This window comes from Perognathus longimembris, chromosome 9, assembly GCF_023159225.1.
Source record: "Perognathus longimembris pacificus isolate PPM17 chromosome 9, ASM2315922v1, whole genome shotgun sequence".
Lineage (NCBI taxonomy): Eukaryota > Metazoa > Chordata > Mammalia > Rodentia > Heteromyidae > Perognathus > Perognathus longimembris.
Genome location: NC_063169.1, coordinates 27017977 through 27041056, shown reverse-complemented (window position 1 = coordinate 27041056; position 23080 = coordinate 27017977). Strand labels below are relative to the sequence as shown.

General features: G+C 39.6%; 1 protein-coding gene across 2 annotated transcripts in view; it reads right to left on the bottom strand.

The window, feature by feature from the left end:
- Window positions 1-2944: 2944 nt before the first annotated feature.
- Window positions 2945-23080, bottom strand: part of Rngtt (RNA guanylyltransferase and 5'-phosphatase) — a 219011-nt gene continuing 198875 nt past the window's right edge. For both annotated transcript variants that reach the window (XM_048353850.1, XM_048353851.1), the window contains exons 15-16: window positions 8285-8408; window positions 2945-6571 (exon numbers count right to left, since the gene is read on the bottom strand). In XM_048353850.1, the coding sequence (XP_048209807.1) occupies window positions 6399-6571; window positions 8285-8408 (297 nt within the window). In that variant the 3' untranslated portion in view covers window positions 2945-6398. The remainder of the gene's footprint in view (window positions 6572-8284; window positions 8409-23080) is intronic.

The window sequence follows — 23080 nt, the reverse complement described above, 5'->3', positions numbered from 1 at the left end:
CTGCACCCATGCCCTGAGTTCAGGCCCCAGGATTAGCGTGTGCGCTCACACACACACACACACACACACACACACACACACACACACACACACACACGGTGAAAGAGGTAAAAGCATTTTGTTTTAAAGACAGCTCACTTCCATAACCCTAGCTACTCAGGAAGCTGGGATCTGAAGATCATGGTTTGAAGCCAGCCTTGACAGATGTGATTCTTATTTCCAATTAACCATCAAAAAGCAAGAAAGGGAGGTATTGCTCACGTGGTAGAACACCAGTCTTGAGTGAAAAAGCTAAGAGATAGCATCCTACCTCTGAGCTCAAGTCTCAGTCCTGGTACACATGCATGCGTGTACATACACACACACACACACACACACACACACACACACTTTGCATGATGGACCACTGACAGGCTAATTGAAAGTGGGTTGGACCCAGCGAGAGATCTGGTAGCAGTGACAGGAAGTCTCTGTGGAGACGAGAGCCTGCTTGCAGGAGTGGGCTCAAAAGAGCCGGGGAGGAAAGGTCCTGGAGTGAGGAATTGCAGTTAACTCCCTGGGATCACTGCACACCTCCCCTTTCCAAGCATCCCCCCATTCCTCAAGGTCGAGAGCATGGCTCACCTCTTGCATCATCTGAATGTGCCGGATGTTCCTGGGTGTGCAGTTTCTCCTACATGCAAAATGTTCGAGAGCTATTTTTTCAGGAGAGCTTTGGTTGTGTCATTCCATTGAGGTCTCCATAGCCCTCATCTTCATGTGTTATCAGAGCACATTGTGTTTATACTGGAGATCAAAACCACACAATGTTCCCCTGACAGCTTTCAGAGGAGAGCAGAACTTCTACAGAAACTGTGAAGTTTCTTATTCCTTTAGATCCTAGATGCTAGCATTCAATTGCAGAAACCAGAACACTATATTTCACTTGCCTGCCTATCCCACTTGAAAGCACTGATTCACAGGAAGGAACTAGAAGCTGGAATATATTTTAAAAACTTGCCAAAAAGCCTCAGCAGTTTGTTTACCAAAGGATTTCTCTTTGAAAACATCAGAACATAGGCAGGAATGGGTAAGGCTGAGCCTTCCAGTTTAAGACACAGCAAGTTCAATGAGCCTACACTAGACTCTCAGACATGGTTAAAAACACAACTTCCCGCACACCTCCTTCTGAGCCCATCACAGTAAGACCAGGGCACTTTCTTAAGATCCTTCCTGCTGAGAAGTTTCCCTCAAAAGCACAAGTGTGCAGTGTAAAATCCAAGAACAGACAAGGTATTTCTGCTCAGGATTATATACAAGGTGTATCAGATACAGCCACAAAAATTGTTTAAAAAGAGGTGCTCTCTGTGCTTCTATTATGATGAGAAAGCTAGAGTGACACACAAGATCAAGCTCATGGATAGCTAAGCAGTGAGGAACTCGGGCACACAGGAATATTGAATCTCTAGCTGCAATGGCTACTATGTGCCTACATTACCACAAACCATGTGCCATGACTCACAGAGGTGACCCAGTTCACCGTTATCTTTTGAGCTCCATGACCTTAGGGGAAAACCAAGGCAGAACATCAGAGATATGGCCTCTAGCAGCATGTCTATAGGAAGAGAGCTCCTTGACTGCAGGATGAAGGGAAGCGGCGAGCAGAAGCAGCTGCAGCTCCATGGAGACCCATGCAGACTCCATGAGTCAGCGAGCACAGTTCTCCGGTAAACACTGGAAGTCACACTTCTGCACCACAGGCCAGCCCAGCACCCAAACCAGAGCAACAGGATAGGACATCCTCACCCAAGGTTCTTCTGTCATGTGCCAGTTCTTAATGGAGGGAGTAAGAGGAGAAGGTGGGAGTTTTGAAAGAGCATTGGCAGTTGTGATTGAAAGGAAAGATAGACTGTATGTAGCAAGTTCTAAGTTAGAAAGCGTGTGACTTTCTGCTGGTCTGTTTTGTAATCAAAACTAATTTCTGGTTTTCTGTGTTATGTCTGACCAGGCTTACTCTTGTTTCTCATATAGCTGAGGGTTTCATTCTATATGGACATTTTCTGACATTGAGACAATTCCATTTTTCACTTTATATACCTTTTGTCACAAGAGCACAATGGAATCAAACCTTTTACCAACCACTGTGTAGAAAATTTACCATGGTCAACTCTGGTTAGGAACATGACCTTGAGTTATGAAACCAGGAAGGACCTTTCAGGGTTTCATTTAAGCCTGGCCAGTTCTACGCCAGAGCAGATCCGCACCTGTGCAGCCATATGCTCTGAGGTGTGGCCCCTCAACACGAAGGTTTCACTTTTCTGGGGTGAAATGCTGAAGCCCAAGACAAGGAGATGGATAACATAAAATGTGCTTTGTGTAAAGGGTTTACTTGTAAAATATGTCCTATTTCTTTTTTGAGTGTAAAGTCTCTTTACTGTGTTAAATGATGGCTACATAATTATTTTTAAAATGTCTTTCTGCCAGATGCTGGTGGTTCATGCCTGTCATTCTAACTACTCAGGAGGCTGAGATCTGAGGATGGCAGTTCAAAGCCAGCCCACACAGGAAAGTCCCTGAGACTTTTATCTCTACAAAACTTGGAAGTGGAGGTGTGGCACAAGTGGTAGAGTGCTAGCCTTGAGCAAAAACACTCAAGGGTAGAACTTAGGCCTTGAGTTCAAGCTCCAGTGTCCGTACATGCATGCGCGTGTGCGCACGCGCGCACACACGCGCGCGCACACACACACACACACACAGTCTTTCCAAGAAAGGAATGTTGGCAACCAAGCCCCTAACCATGTGGTCCTTTGCTTGGAATCTTGTGCTGTCCAGGACAGTAATCACCCAGATATCGGCTGAGGGACGGGAGGAGGGGGTGCGGTGGGGGGAGACACTTTCATGTTAGCCAAGGCTGCCAATAACCTGCCAAAGTGTCAGACATGACAGTTAACTATGCCACAGTCAAGAAACTGCTGGCCCAGTGTGTGATGTAATCACATACTGCTTCCTAATTAGTGCTGGAATCTCATATCTTGATGAGAAAAACTTCCCTTTGTGGTGGCTTAGTCACTTACACTTAGTTAAAACAGTCACATAAGGCCCTACTCTCAGCTTCATCTTCTTTAAGTAGAGGAGGTATGGGAAGCCCCCAAGTAATCAATCCAATAGTCCAGAGAAGTAGCCCTCTTCCCAAGAAGCAGCATTCAGGAGACTACCATCAGTTGCAACTCACAGCTTAATGTCTGAAGAATGTTTTGTAATGGCACTCACCTGCAGAGAACACCCGTATCTTGGACAGTCTTCGTTCTTGGCAAATATTCAATCACAGGAATACTGCTATTAAGATAATGCAGGAGATTTACAAAGTTTTGGTTTGTACCCAAGTCAGGGCAAAACCTAGGACTGTTGCTCCCGTGGCCATCATCAGTGCTGCCATTCTATTGACAGAAAACCAGGGGACAAGGGCTCTAATGAGAACACAGAAGCAGAGCCTGTATCTATTTCTGGGTCTATCTAGGCCAGGGAATTCTCCTAACATCAGATTTTCCACTTTGACTTTGGCCAGGAAATCCTATATGCCTTGTTCCAAGACAGCGAATTCCATGTAAAAACTTACACAGCTGACAGAAAATTTGGTAGTTCGTTACTTCATCATTTCAGAATATTTGCTGCTGAAAAGTCTAACATAATTAAGTACATTAAACTAATTTAACAGAATACTCATATGTAGATAGATGAACAGAAATATGAACAGCATAAATTTGAGCCGTCTCCCTAGACCTCAAAAATAAAGTTTAAACAGCCCCCTCCCAAGTCAAATTTCTCAGTTTCTCTAGAAGAGAAATAGAAGGTTTTCCAAGTCTGTGTTGCTCTCTCTCTTTCATGCCACAAAACCAGATGGATTACACTGGGCGTGGCTGACAGTAGCAGGAGCTGATGCTAGCAACAGAAGGGACACCAAAGCTCTACCAGTGAAACAAAGTAGACAACACTTATTTTAAACCAGTAGTTTTATTACAATGCACACTGACACACAATTAGAAGGAATGTTCTGACATTTCTGCGCATTTCACAGAAAGCAATGTAACTAACCATCCAGGCAGGAGACATCTACACTCTTTCCAAACAAAAAACAAAAGCTTTTTACATATGATAACTCAGGAGAGCAAAGTTTTCTTATTCTTATCTTAAAAAAAAGAAAAAGCTTTAGTCTCAGTAAAAGCCATGGTGTGGTGAGTGGAGGGAATGGTTTCCTTTATGATGTCTGAGTCCTGCCTCTCCATCTTCTCTGCCCCCCATCTCCCGACTGTCCACGTGACTTGCTATGACACTGCAGATGGCAATGTGCTGGGGGTTAACTGAGATCTACTTCTAATGCCACCGATTAAATTTCACTGGAACAGAAAGGAAAGGATAACTTAAGAACATTAAGTCTTGCTAAAATGAGAAAGGACAGGAGACAATACCTGGGTGTATTAAAACTGAGATGCTCTTTCCACATAACTCATTTCAAAGGTTATGATTACCATAAACATTCTAACTCTATTAAGAGATCACTGGCAGAGGTCCCTTGTGTATCTGCAAAAGGGCTCTGGCTCTGCACAGGCTCGGGAGTGAGAATACAGTAACAGAGGAGGAGCTGAGCCCGGGAAGCAGGCATCGAGACCATTTGGAGTTGCATAGGCATTTTCATTTTTTAGATTCACTTTGTAAAAGACAAATGGAACTTTGGGAATTTCCCCTTTCAACAGTCAGTGTAGCAGTCAGATGTTTGAACTCTTCTAATTCCCAAATGTATAAAAGCATTCTAGGAAAAAAACACTAAAATGGCATTTTGGATAAGTTCATTACACATTACATAACTTGGGAACAACAAACCAAAAAAAAGAAAAGAAAAAAAAAAACCAGCCCAAGCACAATTCTAGTATTTCTTATAGAAAAGTACTGCAAGAGAAAACTTTGTTTAAAAACATTAAAACTCAGACTCAGGTGCATATAAATACATTTTTGGTTAATCTGTGCTATGTCATATAGAAATCTTGTCAGATTTTCAGTCTTCTAGGTATTTCATGTTGGGTTTTCATGTCTGACTGAAGCAGTAGAAGAATATACACTGTTGCATATACTTACAGATATATGCATATACATATATAAAATTCAGATCATGAAAATTTGTTTTAAATACATATACTTAAAACCTGTACCTCTAAAAATAAATACATTAGCCTTTAGTTGGCTAATTCTATTCCTTCACAACCAATCAGGACATAGTTTCTTAACAATGCAGACGGCCAATTAGCTGCCCTTTATACCTATTCAGTAAACATGTTGAAATTCAGATGTATTACTGAAATAACATCCCTATTTTAAAATAGTATACAGACTGAATTCTGGCTTTGAAAGTAAATGTCTTGATTTCCTTGATGTTTCTCGCTCCTACAAATGTCTCTGCTTTGTCCCTGTGTTTGTCGAGCAGTGCAAGAGCATGTTCTAGTGCCCATATTCTAGGCCTCTGATGTTACCTTCCAATCAAAGGAGTGGCTAGCATTTCCTTTGCTGTTGTGTCCAAGGAAACTAATGTGACATTGTTTGTGTTTGCTATCTCTCTCACACATCACAGTGAGTTGTGTATTTTCATCCAATTACCATGTGCTGCCACCACTGAGGTAAAGCAGGGGTGACCCTAGCACCCGGAAGAAGGCAAGTCTCTAGGAGAACAGCACACGGCAGCCTGGTGGTGCAGACTGAATCCCACGAAGTAACTCAGACCTCCACGGGAGTGTACACACTGGACATCTGAAGCTGCAGGCCAGATGTTTGGAACATAATGTACTTTGTAAAGAAACAATGCAATTCACAAAAATGAAGCTTTACTTTCTTTTTACTTTTACATTTCAAAACAAAAATTCTTAAAATGATAAAAAACCAGACCAAGCACTGTGTCTAACATTACAACCTTGTCATTGGTTTAGAATACAGGAATTTCAGAAGTGTGGGAAAATTCATGATAACTGATAACAAGAATTTCTAATACCACTGCCTAAATTTTCAAAAGCACAATGTTTTATGTGCTCACAGTTCCAGATTTTTAACTTTATAAATTAAAGGTAAAGGCTATCCAACTGTAAACAAGTCTTCTCTTTCATTGATTTCAATCTCATTTACAACTTTGGATATTTCAAGCTTCAGATTCCACAAAGCAAGGCTGAGTGGGTCCACTGTAAGCATGCAAGTCACTGATGAATTGCAGCACTGAGGGACAAACGCATCAAGTGCACACAGGCTGGCCACGGTGCCTTCCTTGAAAACAAAATGCATCAGGTCACACTTGGCTTTCAATTACTCTGGCTGTAAAAAAAGGGAGTGACAGTGCTTTTCCTCACTTATCTTTCCTCATGAGACCGAGTGAGAAGCAGGGCTTAGGTTGAAGGGCAAGGCCTTTTGGGGGGTGGCGGTGGCATGAGCTCCGTGTCAGGATCTAGGTGATGCTTCCGCTTCTGTCCTTGGGAAGTAGCGGCACCAGCGGCACATCGGTCAATGAATTCAAACAGCATCTCCTTGGTGACAGGGTTTGAGATGCTGTTGCACACAGCTGTGGACAAAGGCAGTATCTCACATGAGAGCTCATGAGGACAGGCAAGTCAGCACAGGCTCGGGAGGGTTCCTATATGGTATGCTACCTGTGCCACGACACCACGACTTCTTGTCAAACTCATCTCCCTTCCCCAAAGCAAGTGCTTTTCTAGTGGCTAAGCTGGACTGCACAATTAATTTTATACCCATCCTTTAACAAGTGCTTTTCTAGTAGCTACGTTGGACTGCACAATTAATTTTAAACCCAACTTCTAAATACTTGGGTTAAATAACATGTCTCCACTATGGTTTTCTACTTAATGACATTTTGTGGGATGTAGCAGAGTGCCCTGCGCTGCACTGGAGTTCATGGAGTCCACGAAGTCCAGCCATACCCCACGCTGAGCCGCCCTCAGACACATAAGGCCCCGCTCCGGCAGCACTGGGGTCTGTGTCCAGCCACATCCCGCGCTGGGCTGCCCTCAAACACACAAAGCCCCACTCCCACTCCTGCAGCAGGCGAGCTGGAGCTTGATTTCCATGACTTAACTGAAGTAAGACACTCAATAAAACTAATAATAAACCTTTGCCTGGGCAATCAAAATTGAGGAGGTGGGAGGCACAGCTCAGGTGGTGGAGCAAAAGTCAATGAGCGAAAGTATCAGATGCTGAGTTTGAGTCCCAGTCTTGGACAAAAAGAAAAAAAAAAAAGAAAACTCATTTTACTTAACTATTTGATTTTTGGAGAAACAATACACACTGGCTTTACATTCCTACCTTTGAAATAAACTCATCTTCTTTGAACACAGATGATACTATCATAAAAGCCACTAAGTGTACAACAGTGAACTTTTAAGCTGAAAAACACAAATTGGCCCTTTCTGTATTTTCTCATAAGCTCACTGCATCATCATCATCATCATCATCATCATCATCATCATCATCATCATCACTGACTGGATACTCTAAAAATACATTATTCTATTATTTGTGTGTGTGGTGGTACTGGGGCATAACTCAAGGTCTTGCAGCCTTGCTTAGCTTTATTGTTTAAGGCTAATGCTCTTCCATTTGAAGCACACCTCCACTCCACTTTCTCTAATAACCATCATTTTGCCTTTTACCTTTTTTCAGGTCCACTAAAAATGCATCCATTGCTACTACCAGAAGTATAGCTTATAAACTTCAGTCAGTTTACATTGTTCTTCACTGAAAAACTTAACTGCTCTATATTCTCAAGGCATTCAGCTTGTACTCAAAAGATTACTCTGAAGGATAGCATAGCAATTTTTGTGTTTTTAAAATGGTTTTCATTTACTTTGTTCTCCATTGTTTGTAAGTTATTTTAGAAGCTGGAAATTACATTTTCCCCCTGCTAATTTCTTTTTTTTTTTTTTTACCATCTGGCAAACAATGGTTTTTATGGTTTTGAATAGATCTGAAATGATCCTGGCTTGTTTTGTTGTTCAATAAATGCAACTTGTACACAGCCCAGCGTGCTGCTCTTTAACACTTCTCTTTTAGGTGCACAGCACCTCCCACCATTTTAGAGGGGAGAACTTTAACTGGCTGGAGCCAAACAGGGTTCAGTGCTGAGAGGACATCACTTCTGTCAGAAAGGGTGGAGTCCACATCACTCCGTACCATCAGGCAGAGCAGCACAGGCAGCACATTCCAGTACTGTAGCTTCTGGTGTTCAATGCCACAATCACCACTACACTGCCCTACTCACCCATCGCTGTGTTGTAGGCATTAGGAAAACTTTTGTCCGTTCTCTGTCTCATGAAGACCCAGCTGTTGTTCTCAAATTTGCATTCTATAATTTTGTTGTCATACTGTTTGAGTTCTTTTGTCACCTGTTCCAAAAAAGAATTGAGGGAAATAGATAAATCATTTGAAAGGCTTTTTGCTACCACTATGTGACAAACACATTAGGAAATAACAAAACCACCTGGGCAACTCTTCCTTCAGAGTCGCATGTAGTGTGAAGCATCGGATCAAGCCTACAGACACCACTGTACACTTCCTTGCACACATGTTTGTTTACCTCGCACTTATATGTAGTCGTGAAAATGGCTGTCAATATATAGCAATTAAAAGAAGCTAAGCAGAAAGCAGCCACTCCCGGGCCAAATGCAAATGTGTTACTATGGAGACCAATGCTTCCCACAGTGCCTCTGTTGCTCTTTCAGAAATTGAGAAGAGTGCCCAGGTTTCATCAACTTAGGAAAGGTCTCACCATCCTAAACTCCTATGTCAAAATGTAAACAATTCTTTCTTGCATTTAGACAAAAAAATTACATACAAAGAGTAAATAAACACTAGGATCAAATCCAAGTAACATGTCTCCTACATATTTTGCTTTTTGATCGGTGTTACTTTTCCGGGAACCTAATCTTTACACTGCTTACCCTTTCTACCTCCCAAACTATGAATTAAGAGATGAGGCAACTTTTGACTTCAGTTGGTAAGTTTGCCTTGGATGACTGAATATGGACTACAACTTTATCAAAGCTACCAAGTATCCATGGAAACCACAGAACCTTTTAAAAGATATGCTATTGGGCTGTGAGGATGGTTTTCATAAAAAGGAACCCAAGCTTATCTTTGCAGTTTTCAAATCAAATGCCAGTCATGGTAATATTTTAATTCTGTCCTCATCTTTCACAGCTAACAACTTTGCCTCACAATATATGGTAGATTGCAATCATTTAACTTCATTAGCATTATTTGAAACTCTCATTTTCCTACCCACATATTCACTACCACCTAGGAATATGAAGGGATGTGCATTTTCAAAAGATGCTTTCAATTCACAGATTAGACAGTGGATATCTTCACAAAAACTTTCAAACTGTATTCCTTTTTTCTTAATGAGTATGATATTTGTCTAGATGATTTGCATTTTTAACAAATTTAACAGGTCCAATACCTCCAGTGGCTCTGGAATAGACCTGCTAAAGTAACATCCACTTAGCAAAGAATCATCAGTCTAGTCTCAACCATCCTGCCTTATTTAACATAGGGACTCACTTCCTTTCTCTTTCAATTTCTTATTTATACCCAAAAAGTGAGCAACTTATTCAATGAGGTAACCACTTTTGGGGTTATGCAATATGGAAGGTCTTAACAGAAATAAATTTGCAAACCTTTCAAGTCTCCATTTTATAATTCCTGACAATGGATGTTTTAATTTGCTGGGTCAATAGGAGGATAATAAATCAGTTTCTGGCTCACAGTAATCAGTAAAGTTGGTAAGTTAATATAGAATTAAACAAAGAAACATTTCTTAAGCTGAAGTAAAGAATGTTATCATCTTAACCATTTTAGGTGTACAGTTCATACATATATACCATATATAGTTATATATTATATGTATAACTATACAGTACTGTTAGGCATATTTGCATTGTTGTGCAACAGATCTCTACAACTTTTTCATCTTGTAACACTACAACAACTCTGTAGCCACTAAGCACCAGTTGCTGCCTCAACCTAGGCCTTGGTAACATATCTTTTTATTTTGTTTTTATGATTTTTTGACTAATTCAGATACTTCAGTATTTGTCCTTTTGTGACTGGTTTACTTCACTTAAGGCAATGTTCTTGGGGTTCATTCATGCTGTAGTATGAGACAGGAGTTCCTTCTGTTTTTGCTGCTTTTGCTTTTGTCAGGCTGGGGCTTGAACTCGCCTGGGTGCTGACCCTGAGCTCTTCAGCTCAAGGCTAGTGCTCTACCACCTGAGCCACAGCACCACTTCCAGTTTTCTTGTGGTTAACTGAAGAGTCTCATGGACTCTCCTGCCTGGGCTGGCTTTGAACTGCAATCCTTAGATCTCAGCCTCCTGAGAAGCTAGGATTACAGGCGGTGCCTGGCTCCTTCTTTTTTTTTTTTTCCAATTGGAGCTGGTCCTAGGACTTGAACTCAGGGCCTGAGCACTGTCTCTGAGCTTTGTTGCTCAAGGTTTACTCTACCACTTGAGTCACAGCTCAAGTATTTTCTTGCTAAGTTGTAGATGTTCATTACCCATCCTGGGCATTACCATCTTATCAGATGTAAGATTTACAATATATTTTCCCACTCTGCAGGCTGCTTTTTAAATTTTTGATTGATCCTTTGATGAGAAGTTTTAAAGCCTGATGTAATCCCTTTCGTTTATTTTTTACCTGTTGCCTATGATTTTGGTGTCATAGCCAAGAAATCGTTGTCAAATCTCATGTTCTTTAGTTTCTCCCTATGTTCACTTAAAAAATAATTATTTATTGTCAAAGTGATGTACAGAGGGGTTACAGTTTCATATAAAAGGCAGTGGGTACATTTCTTGTACAATTTGTACCTCCTCCCTCATTTCCCTCCCTCCCTCCTCCCCCTTCCCTTCTCCACCCATGAGTTGTTCAGTCGGTTTACATCAAATGGTTTTGTAAGTATTGCTTTTGGAGTCATTTGTCTTTTTATCCTTTGTCTCTTGATTTTGATATTCCCTTTCCCTTCCCTAGTTCTAATACCAGTATATACAGTATCCAGGGTACTCAGATGAGATACAGTGATAGTGCAGGGGACAACCACCGGAAGGGGACACAAGAAGATCGTCAACAAAAAAGGCTATGGTTTCACATGCCATGTTGAAAGTAATTACAACAGTGATATAACACTCGTTTTCATAACATAGAGTTCATTTCACTTAGCATCATCTTATGTGTTCATAAGGGCATAGCTTTGGGTTCTCATGATCCTCTGCTGTGACTAGCCTAAATCTGTGTCTTCTCAGTAGTTCAAAAGTTCATGGTCTTAGATTACTGTATACAGTTCAGTACTGTTATGTTTCCATTTTCAAGGTACTTTTGAGTTAATTTATTATATGCTATAAGGTTAAGGCCCGAACTCATTGTTTAGCATGTGGATATTCAGGTTCTCAAGGACATTTTATTGAAGAAACTATGCTTTCCAATTGTGTAATCCTGATAATCTGTGAAAAGAGTCAGTTGGTAATAAATATGAAGACGTCTTTCTCGATTCTCTATTCTCTTTCATTGATCTATCTGTCCTTTCTAAGTTGTTTTTGAGACAAGCTGTTTTTTTTTGTGTGTGGCCCTGGATGACCTCAAATCCTCCTGTCTCAGTCTCCCAAGTGTTCGCATTACAGACATGCAACATTACAGATATCTGGTTTTTGTTTTCAAATAGTGTTTTGTCAGTTTCTATAATCTATCTGCCTCCACACTAGTAATTAAGTATGTTGTCTAAGTTATTGCTCTTTTATAGTATGTTTTCAAATCAGGAGACCTCTAACGTGTTCTTCCATAACTATATGGAGTCCTTTGAGATTCCTTATGTATTCTAGAATTGCTTTTCTATTTCTGAAAAAAAAATAACACTGGGAATTTGAGAGATTGCACTGGATCTGTAGACTGCTTTAGGTAGTGTAGGGAGTATGGATATTTCAACAATATTAAGTCTTCTTATCAATCACACCAAATGTCTTATCTGTTTGTATGTTTGACTTCTTTTGAAGGAAATTTGACTAAAATTTTTTTAAGTTTCACAAGTAAATTCACTAAAGGAATTATGCTGGCATGAAAAGGTACACTTTGAGAACAGCTGTCAAGAAAATTATATCATATGCATCTTACAAAAATGTGCTTGCTAGTCAACAATGTTTAGTCTGTACTTTCACTGGATAGCAATTATGGTAAGTCTTTATTACATAGCTCATCATTCTTGTGCTCTCAGTTTCAGAATTGCTATATGTGGCATGTGGCTCCATCTGAGTACAGCAATTAAGTAGTATTATTAACAGTTTACTGTAGTGGTTTGGACAAGCAATAACACTGAGAAACTGTTCAGAACATATTCTTTACTTATCACACCAGTTACATTCCAAAGACAGACATTCTGCAAGGTAGTCATTTGGTTAGGTGGTAAAATACATTTACCTAATAAAAAGTGAGTATGTCCTGTATGTGCACAAACTAAAAACATTTTTCACTAATGGACAGATTGAAAGAATATTTGGCATACAGTGGAGAAATTTAATTTCAGTATCCATATTCTAATTTGTTACTATGACAATAATCATCCCCAGACCATTATATATTATTATTTACTAAGACAGAACATTATTTGGCCTACTATAATCAACTGTTATCATATTTGAGTTAATGAAAGCTTCAGAGTAAAAAAGAATAAGATATTTACAAATCAGTATTTCACATCTGTACCCATAATTACATTGAATTAATGAAGTTTCATAGCTTTTGAATTAAGGTAAAGGACATTGTATTTTATACTGAAAAAGCCCACATACAATATCAATGTAATATTGTTTAAGTAGGCCAGTGATCCAGGTGAGGGGACTGGCAGGTGGAACTGGACCTTGCACCTGCACCAAGCAGGCAGGAGTATTTCTACTGCACTTCCACCTTCAGGGACAGAAACATACCTCTGCCCACTCTGTGTGCATGAGTTCACTGTGAATGCCTCCATGGGGATGTTTACTTTTCCTGTTCAACTTTAATAATTTTTGCTTTTATATACATTATGTGTATTTGTACTGTATGTATGCATGTATTGATTGGTTTTCTGATACCGTTCTCTATGTAGCCCAGGCTGGCCTCAAACTCAAGAAAGATCCTCCTGCCTCCATCTCCCAAGTGCTGAAATTAACTTCTAATTTCTAAGTAATTTTAGGTTAACAGAAAATTTATGTCGTAGAGCTGCTAAATTTCCTTTAGCCACTTTCTTCTAATGCTTCTATTTTATTTATTATATATAACAATTATAATAAATTGACAGTTACAAAACAACTAAAACTTAAAGGTTTTATCAGTTTCTCTACAGTTAAGACTCATTCAGGAAACCATATTGCATTTAACTGGCACATCTCCTTAGTCTTTTCTAATCTAGGACACTTTTTCAGATTTTCCTTGATATAATTGAAGAGAACAAGTTATATAGTTTGTATCTTATCTGGGGGCATGCCTGGTCATGTTAACTGATGAACTGGTGAAAGTGGTGTTTGTCAGGTTTCTCTATGTTACATGTGTTTTTACTTTCTCCACTCTCTTGGTTATGAGTCACTATGTCTAGCCCCACTCATGGAGCTCGATATCCTGGAAGACATTTGTTAGAGCGACTGCTATAGATGTGCTAGTGATACATCACTGTAATCTTAGTACTTGGGAGACTGATGTAGGAAGGTCAGAAGTTCAATTTCAGAAAGGACAACATAGTGAGTTCCAGGCCAGCCAAGGTAACAGAGCAAGGCTATGCATCAAAACAACAACAACAACAACAACAAACCCAGCTAGTCTAGAAATAACCTCTTGAGGAAGACAGTCTGAGGCTATGCAAATATCCTGGTTCTCAAACTTTGGATCACTGAATTTAGCATTCATCCATAGATCTGGCTTAAAGCAATTATTAGTGTGGCCCCAATGGAATTCTCTATGTCTTCCATCCCTTGAAAATTTCTCATCTAAACTTCTGGAGAGACCTGTCCCTTCTCCCTTATTAATTGCTTATTTATTTATATCAGTATGGACTCATGAATATGTATTTTGTTTTTTAGTTTACAGTAAACACTGCCTTCATTTACTGTGTTTCTTGGACTGTTTCAATTTTGGCCACTGGGAACTCTCAGGTTGGCTGTATTTCTAACTTGTGTCTTTTCTACTTTTATTCATAGAACCCTCTCAGAGATACTTTAAAGAACAAAATTACTATTTTAACAGTTTGAACTATGCTAAGAAAGGAGTGCATTTGTTCTGGTCAAAATTTAACTTTGTATCAGGTGCTAGTGACCCATGACTGAAATCCTGGCTACTCAGAAGGCTGAGATCTGAGGACTGTGGGTCAAAGCCAGCCTAGGCAGGAAAGTCCATGAGACTCTCTCTCTCTCTCTCTCTCTCTCTCTCTCTCTCTCTCTCTCTCTCTCTCTCTCTCTCTCTCTCTCTCTCAGTTGTGGGGCTTGAACACAGGGCCTGGGTTCTGTCCCTTGGCTCTTTTGCTCAAGGCTAGTGCTCTACCACTTTGAGCTACAGTTCTTCTTGCAGTTTTTGAGTAGTTAATTGGAGATAAGAGTCTCACCAGTAATTTTCTACCTTGGCTAGCTTCGAACCACGATCCTCAGATCTCAGTCTCCTGAGCTAGGATTACAGAGATGAGCCACTGGTGCCCAGCTCCAGGAGATTCTTATCTCTAATTAAGCAACAAAAACACCAGAAGTGGAGCTGTGGCCCAAGTGGTAGAGCACAACTTTGATCAAAAGAAGCTCAGGGTCGGTGCCCAGGCCCTGAGTTCAAGTTCAGGGATGCCACCCAAGTGTCTCACATCTATGAGAGGAAAAAAAAGGAAATTTACTATTAGGAGGTTAGATTAAGTGTTAAAGGGGCCATTTCTAAGTTTATGTTACAGATTTAACACCCTTGCACTAAAAGACAGAATTAAAGGCAGTGAAAAGTTTGTCAAGGTTGTAGTATTGATGGTTCTCATAAGGACAAAAGCATTTTGGGGGCTATATTTAAAATGATTTTGCTGGCAATATTACCAAAGACTATCTACAAATTCAATGCAATACCCATTAATATCCCAACACCATTTTTTAAGGAAATAGAGGAAGCAATCCAGAAATTCATATGGAACAATAAAAGACCTAGAATAGCAAAAACAATCCTAAGCAGAAAGAACAGTGCTGGAGGAATTACAATACCCAACTTCAAGCTGTATTATAAAGCTATAGTAATAAAAACAGCTGGGTATTGGCTCTGGAACAGGCCTGAAGACCAATGGAACAGAATTGAAGACCCAGAAATGAACCCACAGAACTAAGCCTACTTAATCTTTGATAAAGGAGCTAAAACAATAGTTTGGAAGAAAGATAGCCTCTTTAACAAATGGTGCTGGCAAAACTGGCTCAACACATGCAACAAACTAAAACTAGATCCTTATATATCACCCTGCACCAAAATCAATTCCAAATGGATTAAAGACCTCGAAATCAAAACAGACACCCAGAAAACAGTAAAGGAAGGAGTAGGAGAAACACTTGGGCTCCTTGGTGCAGGACAGAACTTCTTTAACAAAGATCCAGAAAGGCTACAAATCAAAGAAAGGTTGGACAAATGGGACTGCATCAAACTGCAGAGCTTCTGCACGGCAAAGGACATAGCTCGCAAGATAAACAGAAAGCCCACAGACTGGGAGAAGATCTTTACCGGCCATTCAATGGACAAAGGCCTCATTTCTAAAATATATGCAGAACTAAAAAAATTACCTTCCTCCAAAACAAAACCGCAAAGAACCAATAGCCCCCTCATCGACTGCGCTGAAGACTTACAAAGAGACTTCTCTGATGAGGAAATGAGAATGGCCAAGAGACATATGAAACAGTGCTCTACATCACTGGCTATAAAAGAAATGCAAATCAAAACAACATTGAGATTCCATCTCACCCCAGAGTAAGAATGTCATATATCAAGAAAACTAACAATAACAATTGTTGGAGGGGATGTGGCCAAAAGGGAACCCTACTTCATTGTTGGTGGGAATGTAAACTGGTTCAGCCACTCTGGCAAGCAGTATGGAGATTCCTCAGAAGGCTAAATGTAGAACTCCCCTATGACCCAGCAGCCCCACTTTTGGGGACCACAAACAAAATCACAGTAAAGCCACCAGCACAACAATGTGCATCGCAGCATAATTTGTCATAGCTAGAATCTGGAACCAACCCAGATGCCCCTCAGTAGACGAATGGATCAGGAAAATGTGGTACATATACACAATGGAATTTTATGCCTCTATCAGAAAGAATGACATTGGCCCATTTGTAAGGAAATGGAAGGACTTGGAAAAAATTATACTAAGTGAAGTGAGCCAGACCCAAAGAAATATGGACTCTATGGTCTCCCTTATTGGGAATAATTAGTACAGGTTTAGGTAAGTCATAGCAGAGGACCACAAGAGCCCAACAGCTATATGAACACATAAGATGATGCTAAGTGAAATGAACTCCATGATATGGATGGAAGGAAAGCCTGTTTCTCACTCCAAATGGTGCAGCAGCAGCAGTGACAATAACTTACTGCTCGGTTCTCCAGAGCTTCTGCTCGAAGAAGTCCCATAAACTTCTGCTTCCACTCTCTCATCACAGACCTACTTCATACATCTACTATAGTAGACATTCAGGGGTTTACTAAATTCCAGGGAGTCCTTAGCCTCAGCTTTTCAACCAAGCAGTACTTGGTTGCTGATTGCTGATTAAGTAAGCAGAGCTAAGGATGCAGCTCAGGGGTGGGGCACTTGCCAGCTCCCACAACACCCTCAGCTTGACCCACAACACAACTAGCCAGCCACAGCTAGCTCTAAGCCTTCTTCTGCCTCCACCTACTTTTTTCCCTTTCCAAAACAAAACAAAATATTTTAAGGCTTAAATAAACTCCACCCACCATACCAAAGAACATAATACATTCAAATCTTCTACTGCTGGCTGCTGGTGGTGCCGGTGAAACCTTACACATCTTTACTATAACAGTAGTAAAGATGGCATTTCCCCCTTGTGACAATGAGGAAAAAGCAGAGCAAAGGGAAAGACCAAAATTTCTTCATATCTACACCCCTCCACCTTTTTTTTTTTTTTTTAAACTGAGCAAGCAGTATTGGCCATATCTGAAATTGTAGGATTAGTTATTGTTTTATTTTATTTCTTTTTCCCAGTCCTGGGGCTTGGACTCAGGGCCTGAGCACTGTCCCTGCCTTCCTTTTTGCTCAAAGCTAGCACTCTTATCACTTGAGCCACAGCACCACTTCCGGCTTTTTCTGTTTATGTGGTGCTGAGGAATAGAACCCAGGGCTTCATGCATGCAAGGCGAGCATGCATGAAGCCCTATTCCCACATTCCCAGCCCTGTAGGAATAATTCTTATGTAAATAAATATCAAGAATGCACCCACTGAGCCCTGGGTATATATCATGCATTCATGATACATTCAATCATTCATACTCTTATTTAATTTGAACCAGTCTTATGAAGTAAGAATTATATTAGTACCCTCTTACTGGCATGAAGACCAAATCTAAGAGTTGTTAAAATAATCTCGTTCTCCATCACAGGTCTAGTAAGTTTAAAAGCCAAGATTCAAGTACAGGCCTTAATATACAACATTACAATGCTTTATCCCATTCCCCGAGCTACTACAGACCTGGCACTCTGGAGATTAAATGTGAATGGAACAGACAAGTCATTTTCCTGTACAGATTTTGGCTGAGACATGGTACAGAAACGTGGCCCACATGAATGCAAAAAGCCAGTGATATGAAGCAGAAAGACACTCTTTCAGCCATGGCGTGGAATGCCACTGCAGCAGGCAGTGCTTTCTGGCTTCTGTTCCTAAGCTGTCTTCACAAGGCTCCAAGAAGTGGTGGAGACAACCAAAGCAATGCTCCAAAGTATACGATCCTAAAATAATTTCTAAAACAAGCTTTTCTCACCCATTCTGAAGTTTCAAACTCCATATTCCAAATCAGAAATAATTTGTTTTAGTTAAACACAAAGTTATAAAATGTACTGAGTCACTACATACCTACATGAATGTATGTGAGTATTAGCTGACATACAGAATTAGCCTGAAGACAGCTGTGCAGGACAGTTACATTTTACAGACCCGGTATTCCCCTACTTCACATTTACTGTGATGAACATTGTCCTTCATTCCAACATGCCTTCTACTTTAACACAACACTTGCTGAGTTCAAATGCTGCTAAGTCAAATGGACTTGACGGACCCTCAGCACTAACCTGCATGGTGAATACCACCTGGCTCCCCTCTACCCTTGCTACTTTGCCAACTTCTCTTCTGAAGTCCTTATAGCTTCTACTGTTTTGGGGGGTATCTTTCCCCCTTCCAGCAATCTCATTTACCTCTGTAGTTTTAAATAACCCCTGCCTATGCTTAACTCCAAATGTTAACCCTTGACAAGTTTTCTGAGCCCTAGACTCATCCCCCCACCCCCCGTAACCAGCAAATAATTATGAGCAGCCACTTGTCAGACATAGGTTGTTAACTGGTGAGCTAATGGGGTGACAGTGTAGGTAAATGTTTACACTTTGTAAAGAAGTCTAGATGAAAGGCAGGGAGTAAAACAATTACTTGTATAACAAGGTCTATGAAGGGAACCGTATGTTCACTGAGAGAAAATTTTAGGTGGGGTAGTCTAAGAAGATGATATTTAAGATTTACAGGATGACAAAAAGCCAGTTTAGAGAGGGGGAGAAGTGGTGGAGTGGGTAGGAATGAGGAAGAACACATACTTCGGGTAGTGATTAACAATGTATCTGAAGACATTTTATTTACATGTATCATGATCTTGGTATCTAAAGTACAAGAGCAGCCCCTCTACACACAAATACCTCTAAAAGCTTTTGAAGAGTGTCCCACATCGATCTCACACATTCCCCAAATTCCTCTTATGCTCTACATAGTCTTCTATAAATACACATCCATCATATGTTTTAGCTGATTTTTCTTTTAGCTCATTGGGGCTAGGGATCAAACCAGGTCCTTGAAAATGTTAGTTATGTGCCCTAACTCTAAGCCATGCCCGATATCCTACGGACAACTTTATTTGAATGTTCCAAAGGCTTCTTATAACCAACATGTTCAAAATTAAAATTTTAATCATTCAAATCTATTTCTTCTTTCATTTTTTGCATCTCAAAAATGATAACTCCATTCACCTAGTTCTTAATGACAGAAACCTAGGTGACCCAAATACTTTTATTCTCAAATTTAATTCATTACTAAGGCCTACTAATTTTACTTCCAAATATATCTTCAATATGTCTATTTGTTCCCCCAACCTTTTTGTTTCTTTTTTTAAATTATAGTCTAAGCCATCAATGTATATCAGATTCCTGTAAGAGCTTCCAAATTGCTCTCACTTTACATTTCTCTAAGGTATCATTTTTGTACAATTTTTATACTCTGTCAGATTTACTTTTGAAAAAATATAAATCCTATCAAGACATTCCTGTGCCTAAAAGAAAAACAAATAAAAACTATGCAAGTTAAAAAAAGGAAAATAAGTTGTTTCTTCGGAGATGGCATTACTTATATAAAAAGAATTTGTAAGGAGGCTCTGAAAACTAAGACCAACAAGGATACAAGGGTATTAAATACATATGTAGCTGGATATGGTGTTACATGCCTGAATTCTGGCACTTGTGAAGCAAGATGATAACAAATTCAAGGGCAGTCTGGGATAGGTAGTGAGACTGAAAAAAAAAAAAAGAGAAATGAAGAGGAAGGGATGGAGAGAGGAAGATATTTGGTTTAAGTGTTCATGTATTATTTATTTATATGTAGAAAATGTGTAAAATATATAAAAATAGAATGTAGAAAAAATATAAGTAGATGCAGAATATATTGACACATAAGCCAAACATCTTCCTCCTTCCCTCCTTTCTTTTTGACAAAGCTCAGACTAGCCTTGAGCAGTCCTGCCTCATCTTCTTGAATGCTGGGATTATAGGCATGTGCCACTACACTTTGCCCAAATGTATTCCTATTATAACAATAACAAATAGCTACTTAATATTTAACAATCATAATCATTTATAATACTAAAACCATAAAATAATTTTAAAAATAAATCTAAATATTTTCAGCAACCATGCAATATGCTGAGTAGTGCAGAAAAAAGAAATTAGGGGACTTACATAAATGGAGAGATATACTATACTCATGAACTGGGAGATTCAATGCTAAGATATAAATTCTTCTCAAAAGTGATCTACAGCTTCAACAAAGACACAAACAGAATTCCACATTTTCTTTTTGAAACAAGGTTTCACTATGTTGCCTAGGCTGGACTCAAACTTACAATCCTGCTGTCTCAGCTTCCTGAGGGTTGAAAGAGCAGGTATGTACCTAACTAGAGAATTCAATACTGACAACTTGATTCTAAAAGTCTAAGAATCTTATATGAAGCACCAAAAGAACTAGAAGAATCAAAACAACTCTGAAAAAGAACTAAGTAGGAGAAATGATATGGACTTCAAGAGTTAGTATAAAGTTGCAGTTATCAAGACATTTTTGGGGGCTGGAGATATGGCCTAGTGGCAAGAGTGCCTGCCTCGGATACACGAGGCCCTAGGTTCGATTCCCCAGCACCACATATACAGAAAACTGCCAGAAGCGGCACTGTGGCTCAAGTGGCAGAGTGCTAGCCTTGAGCGGGAAGAAGCCAGGGACAGTGCTCAGGCCCTGGGTCCAAGGCCCAGGACTGGCAAAAAAAAAGACATTTTTGGCACTGGGAAAACAGGAAAATGCTGATAATATTAAGTGGTGACAATATGCAAATCAACAGATCTCTCAAACATTGCATCCAGGATATAAAATATTAAATGGCATAGCCATTTTGGAAAAGTTTGTCAGTGTTTCTTAGTTAAACCTATACCTGCCATATGAGCCAGCAATCTCATTCCTAAGTATTACCAAAGAAAAATTAAAATGAATGTCCATATAAATGTTTATAGCAGTTTTACTTGTAATCGTTTGGAACGAAAACTGAAAACAACCTTCAATTGGTGAACAGATAAATGGTGGTACAACTATGAAATGGAATACTACCCAGAAATAGGAACTATTGGTAAGCATGGATTAATTTCAAATGCACTGTGCTAACTTAAAGAAGACTTTAGAAGCTAAAGGGTATATGACTCCACTTATAGGACATATTGGAAAAGGCAAATTTACAAAAGCAAACAACAAAGGCAAATGGTTGTAGGGTTTGGTTTGGATTTTTGGTCCAATATCAGGATTTGAACTTGGTATCGGATACTTTTCATTGGCTAGTGCTCCACCAACTGAGCTATGCCTACAACCCCTGTGGTAGGGTTTTAAAGCTGGACAATCATCTAACAAAATATTATGTGGGAATTTTTTAGGGGTAAAGCAACTTCTGCCAGGCACCAGCTGCTCACACCTGTAATCCTGGCTACTCAGAAGGCTAAGATCTGAGGATTGTGGTTCAAAGCCAGCCCAAGCAGGAATGTCTGTAAGACTCTTTCCTCCAATTAAATTACAAAAGAAGCCAGAAGTGGAGCTGTGGCTCAACTCATAGAGGACTAGCCTTTAACAAAAGGAGTTCAGTGACAGCTCCCAGGCCCAGAGTTCAAGACCCAGAACTGGCCAAAAAAAAAAAAGAAACAAGAAAGAAAGAAACTGTTCTGTATGTTTATTACAGCGGGGTTAAAAAGAATTGCACTCTATAAGGAACAAATTTATTTTGTGTAAAAATTTAAATGGTAAAATAAACTTAATAAATGTCAATTTAAAAATAAACCAGTAGGGGCTGGGAATATGGCCTAATGGCAAGAGTGCTTGCCTCGTATACATGAAGCCCTGAGTTCCCCAGCACCACATATATAGAAAATGGCCAGAGTGGCACTGTGGCTCAAGTGGCAGAGTGCTAGCCTTAAGCAAAGAGAAGCCAGGTACAGTGACCCTGTACACTGTACAGGTACAGTGACCCTGAGTCCAAGGCCCAGGACTGGCAAAAAAAATAAATAAACCAGTAAATCCCATCATACCCTGTCTATGGATTCCCATTATAAAATGCACTAAATGACAACACAGTCCTTTATTTATTGTCTTTTTTTTTGTTTTTAGAATTGAAAACTTTATTTTTCACTACATTTTGACTCATTTGTTCATTTTCTCTCTCACAGATACATGCACACAGTTTCATTTCCTTGATGATTTCTTAACTTTTTCCTTACTTTTAAAAAAAAATTTATTATCAAACTGATGTACAGAGAGGTTACAGTTTAATACGTTAGGCATTGGATACATTTCTTGTACTGTTTGTTACCTCGTCCTTCATTCCCCCTCTTTCCTTTTCCCCCCATGAGTTGTTCAGTTAATTTATACCAAACAGTTTTGCAAGTATTGCTTTCCTACAATTTCTTTCACATTATTTTACCATCTTTCTTTTACATTATCTATTACTTGCAAATTATTAAATTTCACTTTAATAGCTTTCAAGCAAGCTGTGTAGTAATTACTACTGACCACTTATTTAATTGGAATTAAGTAGTGTTCTAAGTGTTTTACACAAATTAATGTATACAGTCCTCACAACCAACCTACAAAATAGGTATTACTAGTACCCCCATTTTATATACAGAAAAACAGGCACAGGAGTTAAGTAATTTAATCAAGGTTTAATAGTAAGGGGTGGGTAAATATAGTGCATTCTTATTAGGTTCTCTAATACAATATTAGTTTAATGTGTATAAAAATCCAAGGAGCCAGGCACTGATGGGTCACACCTAGTAATCCTAGCTACTCAAGAGGCTGAGGATCCAAGAATTGTGGTTTGAAGCCAACTGGGACAGGAAAGTCTATGAGACTCCTATCTCTAATAAATTCCCCCCACAAGCCAAATGTGGAGCTATGGCTCAAGAAGCTCAGAGAAAGTGCCCAGGTCCTGAGTTCAAGTACATGTGTGCGCATGCACAAGCATGCGTGTG